General features: G+C 42.2%; 1 protein-coding gene across 1 annotated transcript in view; it reads left to right on the top strand.

The window, feature by feature from the left end:
• The first annotated feature begins 708 nt into the window (after positions 1–708).
• LOC309562624 (NACHT, LRR and PYD domains-containing protein 3-like) overlaps positions 709–18,900 on the top strand; it is a 52,817-nt gene continuing 34,625 nt past the window's right edge. The window contains exons 1-4 of the mRNA XM_082266877.1: positions 709–756; positions 2,401–2,688; positions 11,746–11,787; positions 14,793–16,497. Of these exons, the coding sequence (XP_082123003.1) occupies positions 735–756; positions 2,401–2,688; positions 11,746–11,787; positions 14,793–16,497 (2,057 nt within the window). The 5' untranslated portion in view covers positions 709–734. The remainder of the gene's footprint in view (positions 757–2,400; positions 2,689–11,745; positions 11,788–14,792; positions 16,498–18,900) is intronic.

Here is an 18,900-nt window from a genome sequence, read left to right on the forward strand (position 1 = left end):
ACTGGAGAGGCCAGAAGCTGGAGCATCTGTATATGCCAACCAATCAACTTCTATTTTACATTTACAAAGCTTAACTAAACAAGCTAAAGATAGAAGCTAGAAGCTATAGGCGCTTTTCCACTGCATGGAACTGAACGGTTCGGCTCGCTTTTGTGCTTTTCCACTGCTGGTACCGCATGGTACGGTGTAGGAATGGTTCGGTACGGTACGGCGGCGCTTTTCCACTACATGGAACCGAACGGTACGGCTCTCTAAAACAGTACCAACTCGGTTGTGGTTCCAAGAGGTACCATACCCGGTACCATATCCCACAATCCTTTGCATGCAGCTGACTGTTTATCACTACTAGCCACTGATTGGTCAGAGAATCGTTGTTATCCCACCCACTTACTTTAGTTGAAAAGCAAAACATACCAAACCATACCGAACCGTTCCAACACCGTACCATGCGGTACCATGCAGTGGAAAACCAAACCGGGCCAAGCAGGGCCGAGTAGAGCCAAGCCGGTACTTGCAGTGGAAAAGTGCCATAAGTGGTTACTATGCACCACTGATCCAGATTCCGTCTGCTCCAATTTTAGTAAAAAGCCACCTTGAAATATATATTTATTTTTTAATCTTATTTTTATCAGATGTTTGATTTTCCATGGAAAGATGACTCATAGTGAACGTGTTCTTTAAAAACTGGTATATCTCTTCTAGTGACTGTGAAGTGGTGACCTACCTAGCTAGCCATGGCAGCTTCAGCTCCAGGAGGTGAGAATTTTGTTATAAGAACAATTACATTTTAAAATGTTGATATATTTTAAATACGGTATCCCATAAAGAAGTAGCAGTAATAGTAGTTCTATCATGCTAAGGCCACATTACACCATAAGATCACTGTGTATCGTCAATGAGAACCCTCTACAAAACTATAGGACAGCCACTCACCATAAAATGACCACCCGATTAAGAGCTGCTTAATACATGTTTGCTAAGTCCTCCTCTGTAGGAATAACATCAATTCGAAGCTGATGGTCAAATACCGCTTCAGTTCAATCTCTGGACACCTTCCACCCAACTGCTCCCATTAGGCTCTTCTGGGATCCTCTATTAAGATTGATACTTCAAACTTTACTTTAGGACAGTGGTCTCCAAACCTCGGCCCATGAGCCTGATGCAGCCCTTTATTTGCCTTTTTCTGGCCCTTAGGGCACTATTCCTCCCACTGATATGAGGGACTACTCCTCCCACTGACATCAACAACGAGGCTCCATACACCAACATTGGGGCATAGTTCCTCCCATTGGTATTGGACACTATAGAACATTATTACTCCTACTAAAACTAATGATAGGGTACTTTTCCTCCCATTGATACCATCGATGGGTCCATATTCCTCCCACTGACACCCCTTTTGGGGCACCATTCCTTCCACTGACACCAGTGCTGGGAGACTATTCCTCCCATAGACTCCAATGATGGGGCACTCTTCCTCCCAATGATGGGGCACTATTCCTTCCACTGACACCAATGATGGGGCACTATTTCTGTGGCATTTTCCACTCCCCCTGACCACAGTTTGAACCCCCTAAAGTCTGAAGGCCAGTAAACTGGCCCTTTGTTTAGAAAATTTGGAGGCCCAAGGACATCTACATTCACACTGGTACGACTTGTCAGGCAACTTGGTCAGCCTGACAAGTCACGCACCGTCGCGTCCCATAGTGTAGTACAGGAACGGTTCTAATAGGAGCGACACGAGTCGCTCCAACTTAGAAAAAGGGTCCTGTACTACTTCGGGGGGGGGGGGGGCGACCTGGGGCGACTTGCATAGACATTCACTTTATGAAGTCCATGCAAGTCGTGTCGAAGTCACGGTGCACGCGACTTCACAGGTCGCCCCCTAAGTCGGAGCGCCGTAGTGTGAACCGAGCCTAAACTGAGGCAACCATACCTCCAGGGCAGAGGGAGGGCCTCAAACTTCCAAAAGTTTAGTCCAGTCTCAGTATTTATTAAAAATAAATAAAATAAAATCAATGAAAGGACCTTAACCTCTGAATATCACAGTTCTAGGAGCATTATCTTGGTATCCTAGAGTGAACAGAGAGTGATAGGGGCAGTTGGACACAAGCCAATAACTGGTTTATAGTTCTGAATGATTGCCCGTAGAGATATTTGTTCTTTGAAATGTTGTTGGGGTGAATCCCTATTAACCACTTGCGTACCTGGGACTCCAGTGGCCACAACAATTCTGGATCTACCTTTAGCCCCAAAAGATATAATAGGTCAATGGTCAACTCAACCTGCCAACATTAACCAAAACTGAGAAGTACGTTTTTTCAGGGTAATTTTTTATTTTTCGAAGTATCTCTAGCGTACCGATCAACATTGTACCAAACTCTTTTTGATGTTCTTCAGGCTCTGAGGCTCAGGAAGATACTACTCCTGGGGATGTCCTGGTCGATACACTTGAGGATCTCACAAATCGAGATTTTAAACGATTTAAGAACAAGTTATCAGATTTCTCTTACCAGGGTGGAAGGCGTATACCACGTGGACGTCTGGAACATGAAGACTGCGTTGCTGTAAAGGACATTCTTATAGATTTTTATGGAGATATAACAGCTGTAGAGGTGACTGTACAAGTTCTTAAAGCTATTGGACTCAAGGGCATTGCAAGCAGACTAGTGGAACACATTCAAACTGGTAAGATTTTAGAATGAAAGAATCTACAACAGCCTTTCTCAACTTTTTCAACACAGAAGAACCCTTGAAATAATTTTCAGGTCTCAGGGAACCCTCTGCTAAAAATGACTATATCTACAACTCGGAAGGTGTGCTCTCACTGTGTCCCTAAATATGAGTGCCACATCCCGATATGAGAAGCATATTTGAGGATTCCCCTTGGGGTGGGACTTTGAAGGTCACTCAAAAGATATACAAAAAATTGTATTTAAATATATATTGGTTTTATTACAAAAATAGTAAAAAGTAAACATACACAAATAACATTGAAAGCTAATAAAGTTATTGGCAAAACTGATATTGATATGAAGGTGTGCAAATCACTCAACCAATTATTCCAAGCAAGATCCGACGTTTCAAGGTAAGAACCTCTTCTTCAGGGATTTTTTGGGGAATAATTTTATCTGTAAGTATTGAAGAAATATATCAAAGCAAACAAGCAGTTGTTGATAATATAAAATATAGCAACAAAGTATTCATATGAACATGTTTTTGAGTATAGACATACATTCATTATAGAACAACATTGTAAGTAAAAAAAACGTTGTATACACTTACATGGTTGAAGGATGCATGAACACCACAATTGTTTTGCCATAGATTAAAAACATGGAACATTAGCAACACCCACAGAAATCATCGTCAGCCTTGTCTATAAAAGGGAGGTTTGGTATTTGGAGTGGATCCAATAAAGAATATAGCATATGGTAGAAAGTGTGCAGACCAGAGGGGGCCCAAATTGCTCCAGCTGGAGTCCAAATTGGCTCAACCAAGGGGGCGGGGGTCAGTCACAGTAATGCTGTAAATAGCAAGGAGATACAATGAATAAGACGTAAAAGATAAAAATAAAATACAAAAATGTTTGTTTTATCTGGGTACAATGTACAGAAAGTACAATGACGCGACAAAACCAAAAATATGCACGTATATACAAATACTACATATATAAAAGGCAATAGCCCGATAGATATATGTCTAATGAATGCATGTGTGGCATCTTATTAGGATCAGGCATGGTTGATAGCACTGCAAAAAAAGAAGCTAGTGCATAGAGTTAAATAGAGCCCATGCTCTAGCAATTTTGTGACTATAGAGGGTAGCCAGTGAGACTGGATATATAAAGATGAAATATAGTCATGACATAGGCTAAATGTGCATATTTGTATATGAATAAAGGTTGGTAAATCCCTTTGAAATAATGAAAACTGACCTTAAGACAGCAGACTCCAAGGCAAACTTCCTCCCAGCAGTGGATGTACTCTGTACTCCATGCTGGGAGTGGTGCCTAAATAGGAGCGCAGTCCGATGAGAGCAATCAAGCTGATTGCATCTCCGCCCCCTGGTGGCCCTGGGCTCCCTGAGCGGCGCTCGCCAGACCCGCCCATAACCACGCCTCGATGACCACAGGAAGTGCGTCACCGGAACGAGAGGCCAGAGGCGTAGCCGGCGGGCGTCTCCCACCGGCACGGGATGTGACGTCGCTGAGGCGCACGAATGCGTACAGCGGCGTGTCCCGGAAGTGGAGAGGACATCCGGAGATGTCAGCAGGGAAGGTCCCCACCGCCAGGAATCTCTGGGTCTTGTAAAACAGACCCGGACCCCGTGCCGGGTTAGAGCAAAGGGTCCCCGAGGATGCACGAACATATCTATATAGAAGAATGTCAATCAAACAGATGCATGTACTCTATATAATACATGCAAGTATTCGAGACAGAGATGTCTACATGTTGTAACCATAATAACATCCACTATTATGATCTTGGGCTATTTTATGCTATAGTGGTGCCAATTGGCCACTTGTTAGTAGGCAGCCAAACATACACTCAGCTGCTCTAGTGACCAAAAAGAATATATATAATACATATTAGTATCAAGGCTGAATCGACGAGGCCGTAGGTGGTGTCAGTTCCATGTCCTTTTACAAAATATTTCAAAATAAATCCATTGCATTGCATAGACAGAAAAATGTGGGTAGTCAGGTGAATATACAGAGTATCCAAGGAGCTTGGTAGGGAGAGCGTACTATGTGAAAAACTCTGGGAGGAGGAAGATGTCATCTTTCCATACCTCCAGAGGCAAACCCCTCCAAAAAGGGTCTAAACGACACCATGTCGTTAAGGCCTGGGGGTTCCGTTGCCCTTAGCGAATGGATCCATCTCAGCTCCATTTGGAGGAGGCGCTTATTCCAGTCGCCTCCTCTGGGGCTGGGATGGATCCGGTCGAGGGCCAAAAACTTGATCTTAGGGAATTTGCCCCCATGTGCACTGGACACATGGCGGCCCAAGGGCAAATCGGGGTCACGTTTACGCATACTTCTAATATGCTTGTACATGCGTTTCCAAAATTCTAATTTCGTTTTTCCAACATAAAAACAATTACATTCGCAAATCAAGAGGTATACGATGCCGATAGTCCTACAATTCACAAAGTGCTTGGCCTTAAACCTCTGGCCAAATAAGCGCCTCCTCCAAATGGAGCTGAGATGGATCCATTCGCTAAGGGCAACGGAACCCCCAGGCCTTAACGACATGGTGTCGTTTAGACCCTTTTTGGAGGGGTTTGCCTCTGGAGGTATGGAAAGATGACATCTTCCTCCTCCCAGAGTTTTTCACATAGTACGCTCTCCCTACCAAGCTCCTTGGATACTCTGTATATTCACCTGACTACCCACATTTTTCTGTCTATGCAATGCAATGGATTTATTTTGAAATATTTTGTAAAAGGACAAGGAACTGACACCACCTACGGCCTCGTCGATTCAGCCTTGATACTAATATGTATTATATATATTCTTTTTGGTCACTAGAGCAGCTGAGTGTATGTTTGGCTGCCTACTAACAAGTGGCCAATTGGCACCACTATAGCATAAAATAGCCCAAGATCATAATAGTGGATGTTATTATGGTTACAACATGTAGACATCTCTGTCTCGAATACTTGCATGTATTATATAGAGTACATGCATCTGTTTGATTGACATTCTTCTATATAGATATGTTCGTGCATCCTCGGGGACCCTTTGCTCTAACCCGGCACGGGGTCCGGGTCTGTTTTACAAGACCCAGAGATTCCTGGCGGTGGGGACCTTCCCTGCTGACATCTCCGGATGTCCTCTCCACTTCCGGGACACGCCGCTGTACGCATTCGTGCGCCTCAGCGACGTCACATCCCGTGCCGGTGGGAGACGCCCGCCGGCTACGCCTCTGGCCTCTCGTTCCGGTGACGCACTTCCTGTGGTCATCGAGGCGTGGTTATGGGCGGGTCTGGCGAGCGCCGCTCAGGGAGCCCAGGGCCACCAGGGGGCGGAGATGCAATCAGCTTGATTGCTCTCATCGGACTGCGCTCCTATTTAGGCACCACTCCCAGCATGGAGTACAGAGTACATCCACTGCTGGGAGGAAGTTTGCCTTGGAGTCTGCTGTCTTAAGGTCAGTTTTCATTATTTCAAAGGGATTTACCAACCTTTATTCATATACAAATATGCACATTTAGCCTATGTCATGACTATATTTCATCTTTATATATCCAGTCTCACTGGCTATCCTCTATAGTCACAAAATTGCTAGAGCATGGGCTCTATTTAACTCTATGCACTAGCTTCTTTTTTTGCAGTGCTATCAACCATGCCTGATCCTAATAAGATGCCACACATGCATTCATTAGACATATATCTATCGGGCTATTGCCTTTTATATATGTAGTATTTGTATATACGTGCATATTTTTGGTTTTGTCGCGTCATTGTACTTTCTGTACATTGTACCCAGATAAAACAAACATTTTTGTATTTTATTTTTATCTTTTACGTCTTATTCATTGTATCTCCTTGCTATTTACAGCATTACTGTGACTGACCCCCGCCCCCTTGGTTGAGCCAATTTGGACTCCAGCTGGAGCAATTTGGGCCCCCTCTGGTCTGCACACTTTCTACCATACGCTATATTCTTTATTGGATTCACTCCAAATACCAAACCTCCCTTTTATAGACAAGGCTGACGATGATTTCTGTGGGTGTTGCTAATGTTCCATGTTTTTAATCTATGGCAAAACAATTGTGGTGTCCATGCATCCTTCAACCATGTAAGTGTATACAACGTTTCTTTTACTTACAATGTTGTTCTATAATGAATGTATGTCTATACTCAAAAACATGTTCATATGAATACTTTGTTGCTATATTTTATATTATCAACAACTGCTTGTTTGCTTTGATATATTTCTTCAATACTTACAGATAAAATTATTCCCCAAAAAATCCCTGAAGAAGAGGTTCTTACCTTGAAACGTTGGATCTTGCTTGGAATAATTGGTTGAGTGATTTGCACACCTTCATATCAATATCAGTTTTGCCAATAACTTTATTAGCTTTCAATGTTATTTGTGTATGTTTACTTTTTACTATTTTTGTAATAAAACCAATATATATTTAAATACAATTTTTTGTATATCTTTTGAGTGACCTTCAAAGTCCCACCCCAAGGGGAATCCTCAAATATGCTATATCTACAACTCATGATACATTAGTGTGATGGCCAGTGGGATGAATGCTCCTTACAGTTGTGGACATTGGGAAGAATTACAGTGGGGATCGAAAGTTTGGGCACCCCAGGTAAAAATTTGTATTAATGTGCATAAAGAAGCCAAGGAAAGATAGAGAAATCTCCAAAAGGCATCAAATTACAGATTAGACATTCTTATAATATATCAACAAAAGTTAGATTTTATTTCCATCATTTACACTTTCAAAATAAAAGAAAACAAAAAAATGGCGTCTGCAAAAGTTTGGGCACCCTGCAGAGTTAATATCTTGTGCTGCCCCCTTTGGCAAGTATCACAGCTTCTAAACGCTTTTTGTAGCCAGCCAAGAGTCTTTCAATTCTTGTTTGAGGTATCTTTGCCGATTCTTCCTTACAAAAGTCTTCCAGTTCTTTGAGATTTCTGGGCTGTCTGCCACGCACTGCTCTTTTAAGGTCTATCCATAGATTTTCAATTATGTTGAGGTCAGGAGATTGTGAAGGTCATGGCAAAACCTTCAGCTTACGCCTCTTGATGTAATCCCCCGTGGATTTCAAGGTGTGTTTAGGATCATTATCCATTTGTAGAAGCCATCCTCTCTTTAACTTCAGCTTTTTTACAGATGGCATCAAGTTACCATCCAAAATTTGCTGAAATTTTATTGAATCCATTTTTCCTTCTACTCGTGAGATGTTCCCTGTGCCACTAGCTGCAATACAACCCCAAAGCATGATTGATCCACCCCAATGCTTAACAGTTGGACAGAGGTTCTTTTCATTAAATTCTGTGCCCCTTCTTCTCCAAACGTACCTTTGCTCATTCCGGCCAAAAAGTTCAATTTTAACCTCATCGGTCCACAGAACTTGTTTCCAAAATGCATCAGGCTTGTCTATATGTTCATTTGCAAAGTTCAAACGCTGATTTTTGTGGTGAGGACGTAGAAGAGGTTTTCTTCTGATGACTCTTCCATGAAGACCATATTTATACAAGTATCTCTTTATAGTGGAATAGTGTACCACAACTCCAGTGTCTGCCAGATCTTTCTGGAGGGATTGTGCAGTCAAACGTGGGTTTTGAATTGTTTTTCTCACAATCCTGCGATCTGTTCTGTCTGATATTTTTCTTGGTCTTCCAGATCTTGCTTTAACTTCCACTGTTCCTGATGACTGCCATTTCTTAATTACATTCCGAACAGAGGATATTGACATCTGAAAACGCTTTGCTATCTTCTTATAGCCTTCTCCAGCTTTGTGAGCGTCAACTATTTTCAGTTTCAGTTTTCTAGACAACTGCTTAGAAGATCCCATGGTGCTGATTGTTGGGGCAAGGTCAGATGAGTCTGGGCATTTAAAACCTTTGAGATTGACATCATCTGGTCTTCCCAGACGATGATTGAGAACAATCCATGACACTGGCAGGTCTCAGCCTTGCAAAGGGGGCAGTGCATGCTATAAATTCTGCAGGGTGCCCAAACTTTTGCAGATGCTATTTTTTTGTTTTCTGTAATTTTGAAAGTGTCAATGATGGAAATAAAATCTAACTTTTGTTCACATATTATAAGAATGTCTAATCTGTAATTTGATGCCTCTTGGAGATTTTTCCATCTTTCCTTGGCTTCTTTATGCACATTAATACAAATTTTTACCTGGGGTGCCCAAACTTGCGATCCCCATTGTACCTTCTTCCAGATAGCTAAAAAGATCAATGGTGTCAGGGGAACTTATAAAAGTGAAATATAAAACAGTTTAAAAAACATTAAAAAAGCACTATAATAATTTTAATTTAAGGATAGTGAATTCAAGACATTGCAATTGATCACTTATGAAATACTAGTTGTTTAGTTATGAAAAAGTAGCCACCTTTTTTATACAACAGATAAAGCCTAAACATATAGGGATTCCTCCAACTTTTATACATATATATAGATCCCAGCGAGTTAGCAATCAGTTTTACAGGGATATGCAAACTGTGGCCCTCCAGCTGTTGCAAAACTACAAGTCCCATCATGCCTCTGCCTCTGGGTGTCATGCTTGTGGCTGTCAGTTTTGCTATGCCTCATGGGACTTGTAGTTCTGCAACATCTGGAGGGCCACAGTTTGCATATCCCTTGTTTAGAAGATGAGGTAAAACATGTGGACGAATGAGATATAAAAACTATAAAGGACCTGTGGGAGAGGACAAAAAGGAGCGAAAAAGCTTAAATAGTATGAAAACTCAACATTTCATATTCCTGATATGTGCCTGCTGTTCTACTTGTATGAAAAAGTTTCCAGTTTTCTTTGTATTGCTTCCTATGTGTGAAATCCCTGCTGCCAGTCCCTCTGCTTTCCTATAAAAAAAAACTGACCACACTAAGCAGGAGAGAACAGCGTGGCCAGTTATCTAGCTATGCTGGGAACTCAGCCTGCTCTCCTCCAATGATCAGGCTTGTCCTGACACCCCCCTGCACAACCCTTCCCTGGAAAGATCAGTTTACTGTTGCTTTTCCTCCCCTAGTTGTTATGCAGCTGAGAACAGAGGGATTGTGATCCCTTATAAATAAAAAAAAAAAAAAGGAAAAAAAGGTATTTTTATTGTTCTTTTTATGTCTATACATAAATGTTTTGTCTTTAATTTCTATTTTAAACTGAATGGGTTGATTTACATGGTGTGGGTTTACAATCACTTTAAAGCGGTGCTGCCTATCAGTGTTCATTGGTGCTTCATATCAGTGGCACCTATCAGTGCCCATCAGTGCTGCATATTAGTGCCTCTTCATCAGGGCAGTCCCAACAGTGCCCATCAGTGATGCCAGTCTGTGCCCATCAGTGAGGCCAATCTGTGCCCATCAATTATGCCAATCAGTGCTGCCTATCAGTGCCGTCCATCAGTGTCACGTTTCATTGCTCATAAGTGCTGCCTATCAGTGCCCATCAGTGCTGCCTATCAGTGTTCATTGGTGCTTCATATCAGTGGCACCTATCAGTGCCCATCAGTGCTGCAAATTAGTGCCTCCTCATCAGTGCAGCCTCAATAGTGCCCAACAGTGATGCCACTCTGTGCCCATCAGTGACACCAGTCTGTGCCCATCAGTGAGGCCAATCTGTGGCCATCAGTTATGCCAATCAGTGCTGCATATCAGTGCCGTCCATCAGTGTCACGTTTCATTGCTCATAAGTGCTGCCTATCAGTGCCCATCAGTGCTGCCTATCAGTGTTCATTGGTGCTTCATATCAGTGGCACCTATCAGTGCCCATCAGTGCTGCATATTAGTGCCTCTTCATCAGGGCAGTCCCAACAGTGCCAATCAGTGATGCCATTCTGTGCCCATCAGTGACACCAGTCTGTGCCCATCAGTGAGGCCAATCTGTGCCCATCAGTTATGCCAATCAGTGCTGCCTATCAGTGCCGTCCATCAGTGTCACGTTTCATTGCTCATAAGTGCTGCCTATCAGTGCCTATCAGTGTTCATTGGTGCTTCATATCAGTGGCACCTATCAGTGCCCATCAGTGCTGCAAATTAGTGCCTCCTCATCAGTGCAGCCTCAACAGTGCCCAACAGTGATGCCACTCTGTGCCCATCAGTGACACCAGTCTATGCCCATAAGTGAGGCCAATCTGTGCCCATCAGTTATGCCAATCAGTGCTGCCTATCAGTGCCATCCATCAGTGTCCCGTTTCATTGCTCATAAGTGCTGCCTATCAGTGCTGCCTATCAGTGTTCATTGGTGCTTCATATCAGTGGCACCTATCAGTGCCCATCAGTGCTGCATATTAGTGCCTCTTCATCAGGGCAGTCCCAACAGTGCCAATCAGTGATGCCATTCTGTGCCCATCAGTGACACCAGTCTGTGCCCATCAGTGAGGCCAATCTGTGCCCATCAGTTATGCCAATCAGTGCTGCCTTTCAGTGCCCATTAGTGCCGTCCATCAGTGTCACCTATCATTGCTCATAAGTGCCGCTTATCAGTGCCCATCAGTGCTGTCTACCAGTGTTCATCGGTGCTGCATATCAGTGGCACCTATCAGTGCCCATCAGTGCTGCATATTAGTGCCTCCTCATCAGTGCCGCCCCATCAGTGCCCTTTAGTGCCACCTCATCAGTGCCCATCAGTGCCACCTCATCAATGCCCATTAGTGCAGCCTCATCAGTGCCCATCAGTGAAGGAGAAAAATTACTTATTTACAACATTTTCTGACAGAAACTAAGAAAACATTCTTTCTTTTTTAGCAAAAAAAAAACCCCAGCAGTGATTAAATACCACTAAAAGGAAACTCTATTTGTGTGAAGAAAATGATAAAAAATGAATATGGATACAGTGTTGTATGACCGGGCAAATGTCATTCAAAGTGTGACAGCGCTGAAAGCTGACAATTGGCCTGGGCAGGAAGGGGGTGAAAGTGCCCATTATTGAAGTGGTTAATGTCTTTTTGGAATTGGAAATAATTACTATTTATCAATTCTTTTTGGAGTCTTCCTGTGGGTGATGCATATGATTCATTAATGTCTTTTTACCTTTTCAGACTTGCAGCTTCTTCGAATAGCATCAGACGAATGTTTAGAAGGTATGAGATTTTTCTACGTTTTTTCCATGTGTACAGCCATATTTTTTTGCAATTGTGGTGGCCCAAAGTTCCTTTTGTGTCTCTGAGATAGGAAGTGAATTCTTCCCAATGTGTCACAGACAAGCAGTCCCTAAAACTTTAAAATATAATTACTTTTTCATGTTTCTATCATTTCTATTTAGATGGCTAGAAAAAGGTTTGAACATAATAAATATGAAAAAAAATATTGTTAAATTAGCAGACATTTCCTTTTAAGTAGCCGTCCTCAACCATTTTGGCACCAGGGACCGACTGCATGGAAGAATATTATGCTAAGGCCCGATAGGGGGATGGGTTTGGTGATGCAGTTTTCCGCAGGCAATTCATTGAGGCAATGGCTGGTGTTGACGTTTCAATCATCACGACACTATGGTTGATATGGTGTCAGGATGATTGAAGCGCATTATTTCTATTATTACATTGTAAAATAAAATGAAACAGTTCAACTCACCATATTGCAGAATCAGTGGGAGCCCTGAGCGTGTCACTTGCCACCGTAGCCTGCCACCAGATGCAGCTTGTTACTTTCCACGTCCCTTGCCACGTCCCCTGTCACCAGACGCAGCTTGTCACTTGCCACGTCCCCTGCCACCAGACGCAGCTTGTCACTTGCCACGTCCCCTGCCACCAGATGCAGCTTGTCACTTGCCACCTCCCCTGCCACCAGACCCAGCTTGTCACTTGCCACGTCCTCTGCCAGCAGATGCAGCTTGTCACTTGCCACATCCCCTACCACCAGATGCAGCTCGTTACTTTCCACCTCACCTACCACCAAATGCAGCTTGTCACTTGCCACGTCCTCTGCCACCAGATGCAGCTTGTCATTTGCCACATCCTCTGCCACCAGATGCAGCTTGTCACTTGCCACATCCCCTGCCACCAGACGCAGCTTGTCACTTGCCACGTCCTCTGCCACCAGAAGCAGCTTGTCCCTTGCTACATCACCTACCACCAGATGCAGCTTGTTACTTTCCACATCACCTACCACCAGATGCAGCTTGTCACTTGCCATGTCCCCTGCCACCAGACGCAGCTTGTCACTTGCCACGTCCTCTGCCACCAGACGCAGCTTGTCACTTGCCACGTCCTCTGCCACCAGATGCAGCTTGTTACTTTCCACGTCACCTACCACCAGACGCAGCTTGTCACTTGCCACGTCCCCTCCCACCAGATGCAGCTTGTCACTTGCCACATCACCTACCACCAGACACAGCTTTTTACTTTCCACATCACCTACCTGCAGATGCAGCTTGTTACTTTTCACGTCACCTACCACCAGACGCAGCTTGTTACTTTTCACGTCACCTACCACCAGATGCATCTTGTCACTTGCCACCTCACCTACCACCAGATGCAGCTTGTCACTTGCCACGTCCTCTGCCACCAGATGTAGCTTTTTACTTTCCATGTCACCTACCACCAGACACAGCTTGTCACTTGCCACGTCCCCTCCCACCAGATGCAGCTTGTCACTTGCCACGTCACCTACCACCAGACGCAGCTTGTCACTTGCAATGTAAAGGCAATTTAGTGGCAGGCAACAGTGACAGCAGAAAAAGAGGCTTCTCTCCCCAGCTTTTCAGCACATGTGCATTGGATGGGTCCTAGAGTAAGGGTGGGCAGTGAGAGATGATGTAATCTCTCTGCTGCCCGTGGCTGCACAGTGAGGGTGGAACTGCGGTGATGCAGAGTGGGCGGTGAAAGATGATGTCATCTCTCTGCTCGCCTGCCCGCCACACTCACAGCCCGGCTGCAGAGAGGCTACGGGCCGTTACCGGGCCACGGCCAGGTGATTAGGGACCCCTGCTTTAAAGTATATCTAAAGCCATTTCTAAAGTGAATTTAGTCCTCAATGAAAACATAGATCAGTCCCTGCCATTGCTTCTCAGGTTGTAACCTAATACAAAGTTAAGTTGGCTATACACTAGTAGATTTTTGTGAGAAAATTCATACAAACAATAAAATGAAAATAATCAGTACATTTGATGACTTCATTAATGTCGTTTGATAGAAGTTCAAAATTTAATTTGCTTTTAACAATCTGATTTGGAATGAATGGACATTACCGAACCACAAACACTGTTAAAAATTTAGTTTGCTCAAGTAAAAAAATTTAATTTTGCCCCTTCAAATTTTCTTATCCCTGGGGTCAAAAACAAATGTCCATTTGACCCCACTAACAATTAGAAAATTGAACAAATTTTCTTAAAATTAAAATTTCATACGAAATTCTTCTAGTGTTTAGCCAGTTTTACAATATTGGAGTCTGATCAGAGGGGCACAGGAGACTGTAGAAATGCCTTCTCCTGCCTGAAACAGACTGATGACACCCTCCCAGCCTAGGCAGTATTTTGTTTGATGATACCGTCACTGTATATTGTGTGATGTCATGAATTGTTCATGCAGTCTTGAAAAGTTACTCAAAGGTCCACTTTTAAAAAAAGGACAATAGACTTGTGACAGGGGCGTAAGTACAGGGTTTGCAGGGGTTGCAATCGCTACCGGGCCCCATGCTCCAGGGGGCCCGGTAGCAAACCAGTGGGTGAACTTCCAGGATCGCAAAGGTCACACTTGCGACCGGACCCTGGCATTGCACCACTGTGGGGAGGCCCCAAGATTGCAAGAAGTGGGCCCACAAGATTGCAGGAAGGGGGCCCACTGCAGAACTTGTGAAAGAATCCTGCTGCGGGACCGTAATAAAAGGCCATGCAACGAGTGTAAAGAGCCCCAGGATTAGTGGGAAGAGCCCTGGGCTTGAAGGTAAGGGCCCCGGCCAGGGGTCTGGGGGGCCCTTCATGGTTTCTTGCATCAGGGCCCTGAAGGTTCTAGTTACGCCTCTGACTTGTGAGTAAAAAAATCATGATATTATGCCACAATGATATGCTACCTCTATTGTCAACTGCAATTAGCGATTCCAAATAGACTTAAATTTGTATGTGTGACATTTTAACATTTATCTTATGCAGAATACAGAGAGAATTATCTGCATCGCCTAAAGAATAATTATTCAACTTTCGAAGAAAGAAATGCTCGCTTAGGAGAGGTGGTTAGTTTACAGAGTAGATACACCAGACTGTTGATTATAAAGCAACATCGTAACGAAGTGGAGAGAGAGCACGAAATTCGGTCTTATGGACGGAGACACTTACAAATAATGGACAACAGATCTTCAAATGAGTATTCCTCAACTAATATCGACCTTCTGTTTTCCCCTGATGAACATAAGGTTGCCCCCAAGATTGTTGTTCTGCAAGGTCCAGCAGGTATTGGTAAAACAATGACCTCCCATAAGATCATGCTTGACTGGGCCTCTGGAGATCTGTGGAAAGAAAAGTTTAACTTTGCATTTTATCTGAACTGTAGAGAACTCAACACCATCACCACAAACATAAGCCTAGCCAAGCTACTTTGCCGAGTTTGTCATTTAGATTTTGAACAAGGCCTTGTTATGTCAATCTTCAGAAATCCCGAAGAGCTTCTGTTTTTGATTGATGGTTTTGATGAGTTGACATGTTCCATAGATAAGAGAACTGGGATGTGCGAAGATCCTTTTCAAGAGGTTCCAATAGAAATCCTTCTAAACAGTTTACTTAGAAAAAGAATACTCAGAGACTGTTCGATAATCATCACCACAAGGCCATTCTCACTGATGAATCTTCGGGAACTTATTAGACGCCCTCGTTATGTGGAAATTCTTGGGTTCACAGGGAATGACCGCCAAAAATTCTGCCACAATTTCTTTAAAGACGGCTATCAAGCAAACTTGGCTCTCAGTATTATTATGGACAATGACACCATCTTTACCATGTGTGCCGTCCCAATAACATGCTGGATCGTATGTACTGTAATAAAACAGAAAATTGAAAAGGGGGTTGATGTGGTAAATAATTGCAATACAACTACTTCTATTTACCTCCTCCACCTGAAAAGTTTAATAAAGTATCACACTACTGGATCCAACCAGGTAATTGCATGTGTCAAAAAGTTATGTGCATTAGCTAATGAAGGAGTTTGGGATCAGAAGATTTTGTTCGAAGAAGAAGATGTTCAAAGACACAGGCTTTCTTTATCAGACGAAGAGTCTGCTTTTTTGATTCAGAACATTTTTCTCCAGGATGTTGATATTAAAACCTGCTACAGCTTCATCCATCTAAGCGTCCAGGAGTTCTTTGCCGCTCTGTACTATTTGCTGGTTGATGAAACTGAAAGACAACTTGTTTATACTGCCAATAAATGTACAACCGTCAGCCAATTGCTGAAGACATCAGAAGAAAATTCTCACCTGGACCTAACTGTACAATTCTTGTTCGGTCTCGCTGGTGATATTCACCTGACAAGAAAATGTCTAGGTTGCCCGATATCGTTCAATGAAAAGTCTGTTCTAGAAATGTGGCTTAGAAACATTGGTTTTTCTCATTCTTGTAAAATATTCAGACTCTTGTATGAAACACAAGATGTCAACTTGGTTGAAAGGGTTATGTCCCTTTTCCCCAACATGGACATTAAGTCGCGTGACTATGAATATAGGTTCAGTGATATGGATTACAGAATGTTATCATACTGTTTGAAAAACAGCTTAATCAAACATACGATTAAACTTACTCAATGTGTGATAAGGCCAAAGGCACAATCAATTCTAGCTGCACCTCTTCAGAAATACTCAAAGCTTTGGTGAGTACTTATCATGTCACTTAGAAATCTATAGAAAGGTCAATGAGTTTTTAGCATCTCAGAAGCCAAACTTGATTCAGGTCTAAATTAGAAGAAATTAAAGAGAAATACGAAGGCGCCTGGTCCTTTTTAAAGATATTAAAAACCTGCTGCCCTTTTAATTGTTAAATAACAATAAATAGATAGGTGAGTGATAAAAAGGCGCTGGTAATCTTTTAAATGTGACAATCTTAAATGTTAATCAGATAAAATTATTTGAATAATGTGGTCTTATAAAAGCCTACTAAAATTATTATAACTTAATATAAATACCAGTGGTAAAATATATATAAAATCAATATTTATTTATTTATTTTTTTTTTCAATTGGTTTTTATTTGAGTTTTCACAAAAGAGAAACAAGCATATAAAAAACATAATGAGTTAACATAAAATAACAACAGAAAAAAAGGAAAAAAAAAAGAGAATATTGATATGATATGTTGATTACAATACCTTGTGACATTATATGTAGCAAGAACAGGAGACAAATAAGTCCAATGCTATATACATTCAAGACCTAGGAGACTACTTAGGAAGTATATGCAAGATACATAGGAGGTACTTAAAAAAGCACCAAAAAGAAAAATAAAAAGAAAGATACCAGAAGAAGGAAGGAAGCACCACCACACTCCGAGTCGCGCCATCCGCCGGCCTCAATTTTTCCGTTAAACACCGTGGAAATAGGGGCTTTGTTGCCAGAGAAGCCAAGCTATGTGAAATTTATTACCTCGAAAAATTGAATAGGCATATGCCTTTTCCAAAGAATAGTGTTGGTTAACTAAGCCTATTACCTCTATATGGGAGGGGGCTATAAGTTGTTTCCAACTTCTAGCGATTACCGTTTTGGCTGCTATCAATATGTGTATAAATACTGTTCTGATATCAAATGGTATGTTTTCAATACCCAAAAATAGTAGCGCTATTGCGGGTTCAGGTTTGATTAATATACCCGAGACTTCAGAAAGTATTTCAAAAATTTTCCTCCAAAAACTAATAAGGCCTTTACAGGACCAAAATATATGAAAAATTGTGCCAGTTTGATCGCACTTACGCCAGCACAATGAGTCATATTTAGGGTATATTAAAGACAGGCGGTAAGGGGTCAGGTACTATCTAGTAATTATTTTCTGAAATTTTCTTAAAATCAATATTTAAAGTGCAAGTGATATACAACAAACTGTGCAAAATAAATAAAGTGCTTGAGTGTGCAACCACGGGTATATTAGATATCATAAATTAATGCACAATTTATAAATTTAATAAAAATTGTGACTTATATTTAAGTGCTTAAGTGCTTTTTAAAGTGCCTATAAATAATTCATAGTCCAAGCCAATTCATGCAAGGAAAACTGGATATATTATTGCTTGGATCCTGAGTGCTTCGGTGATGGGGTGTGTCACTCTTTACTTCTTACCAAATTGAAGCAGGTCGCAAAGACCCTCCAACGCCTGCGATCCCTTTATATAGGTGGATCAAACCTTACGAACTCCTCCTTACAAACAGAATATATTGCTCCTTTCTCCTACTTTTCCATTGTTTAATATTCATACAGGTGAAGGTAGAGCCCACATATAGGAAGACACATAAACAGCCAAAATAGTGTAATACTGTTGGTTTAATTCAGATATATAGTAATTACAACGATTGGCTCCTTACTTTTAGTTGTGCCCTCCTGGCACTGGGCAATTCGCATGGGCTGCTATGGGTAACAGGAAAAAAAAAAGCTCTGCGAGGATCTGCAGTACCCTCTCTTCAATTCCTTTCCCCCTTTCTAGCGTTCGGCGTGCGTCCCAGCCTGCGCTCCAATGCTGTTACTCGCTACTTCCGGGTTTAGCAGAGACCACAATGCATTTCGCTATGCTTGCGTCAACTCATCAGGCTAAATTAGAAGAAAAATGGCTTGGATGGGCAAAAAGAGCACCACACCCCTTAATAACCAATAGTAAAGAGGAAAGAGAAATAAAGTTTGGGATTTTCAATGGTACTCAACACCCCAGGAATGTTACATCTTTTTTTTTTTTTTTTTCAAATTCGACTTTATTGAACATAAAAGAGAACACAGTATACAAAATGCATAGTATAAACAGAGGTAGAGCACATCAGCAATAACCGTGATAAAGTGCATTCACAAAGTAAACATGTCAAAGAACTGAGAGATTCATAATACATATGAATGCATAACGTGGAGGTTAAAGAGCCTAAGTACAAGGCATCACAGAAGTAGGGTAGAAATAATCAGCAGGCGAGGCAAAGAAGCGCGTGTACTGGAAGCCAAAACCATTGGATTCGTACGCTTAAGGTGGGGTAAAGTGAAGTAGCTGTGTATGTAAGGAGAGGATATGGGGCAAGAGGAGGGAAAGA

Source organism: Pelophylax lessonae (genome assembly GCF_965119305.1).
Source record: "Pelophylax lessonae genome assembly, chromosome: 9".
NCBI classification, from domain to species: Eukaryota; Metazoa; Chordata; class Amphibia; order Anura; family Ranidae; genus Pelophylax; species Pelophylax lessonae.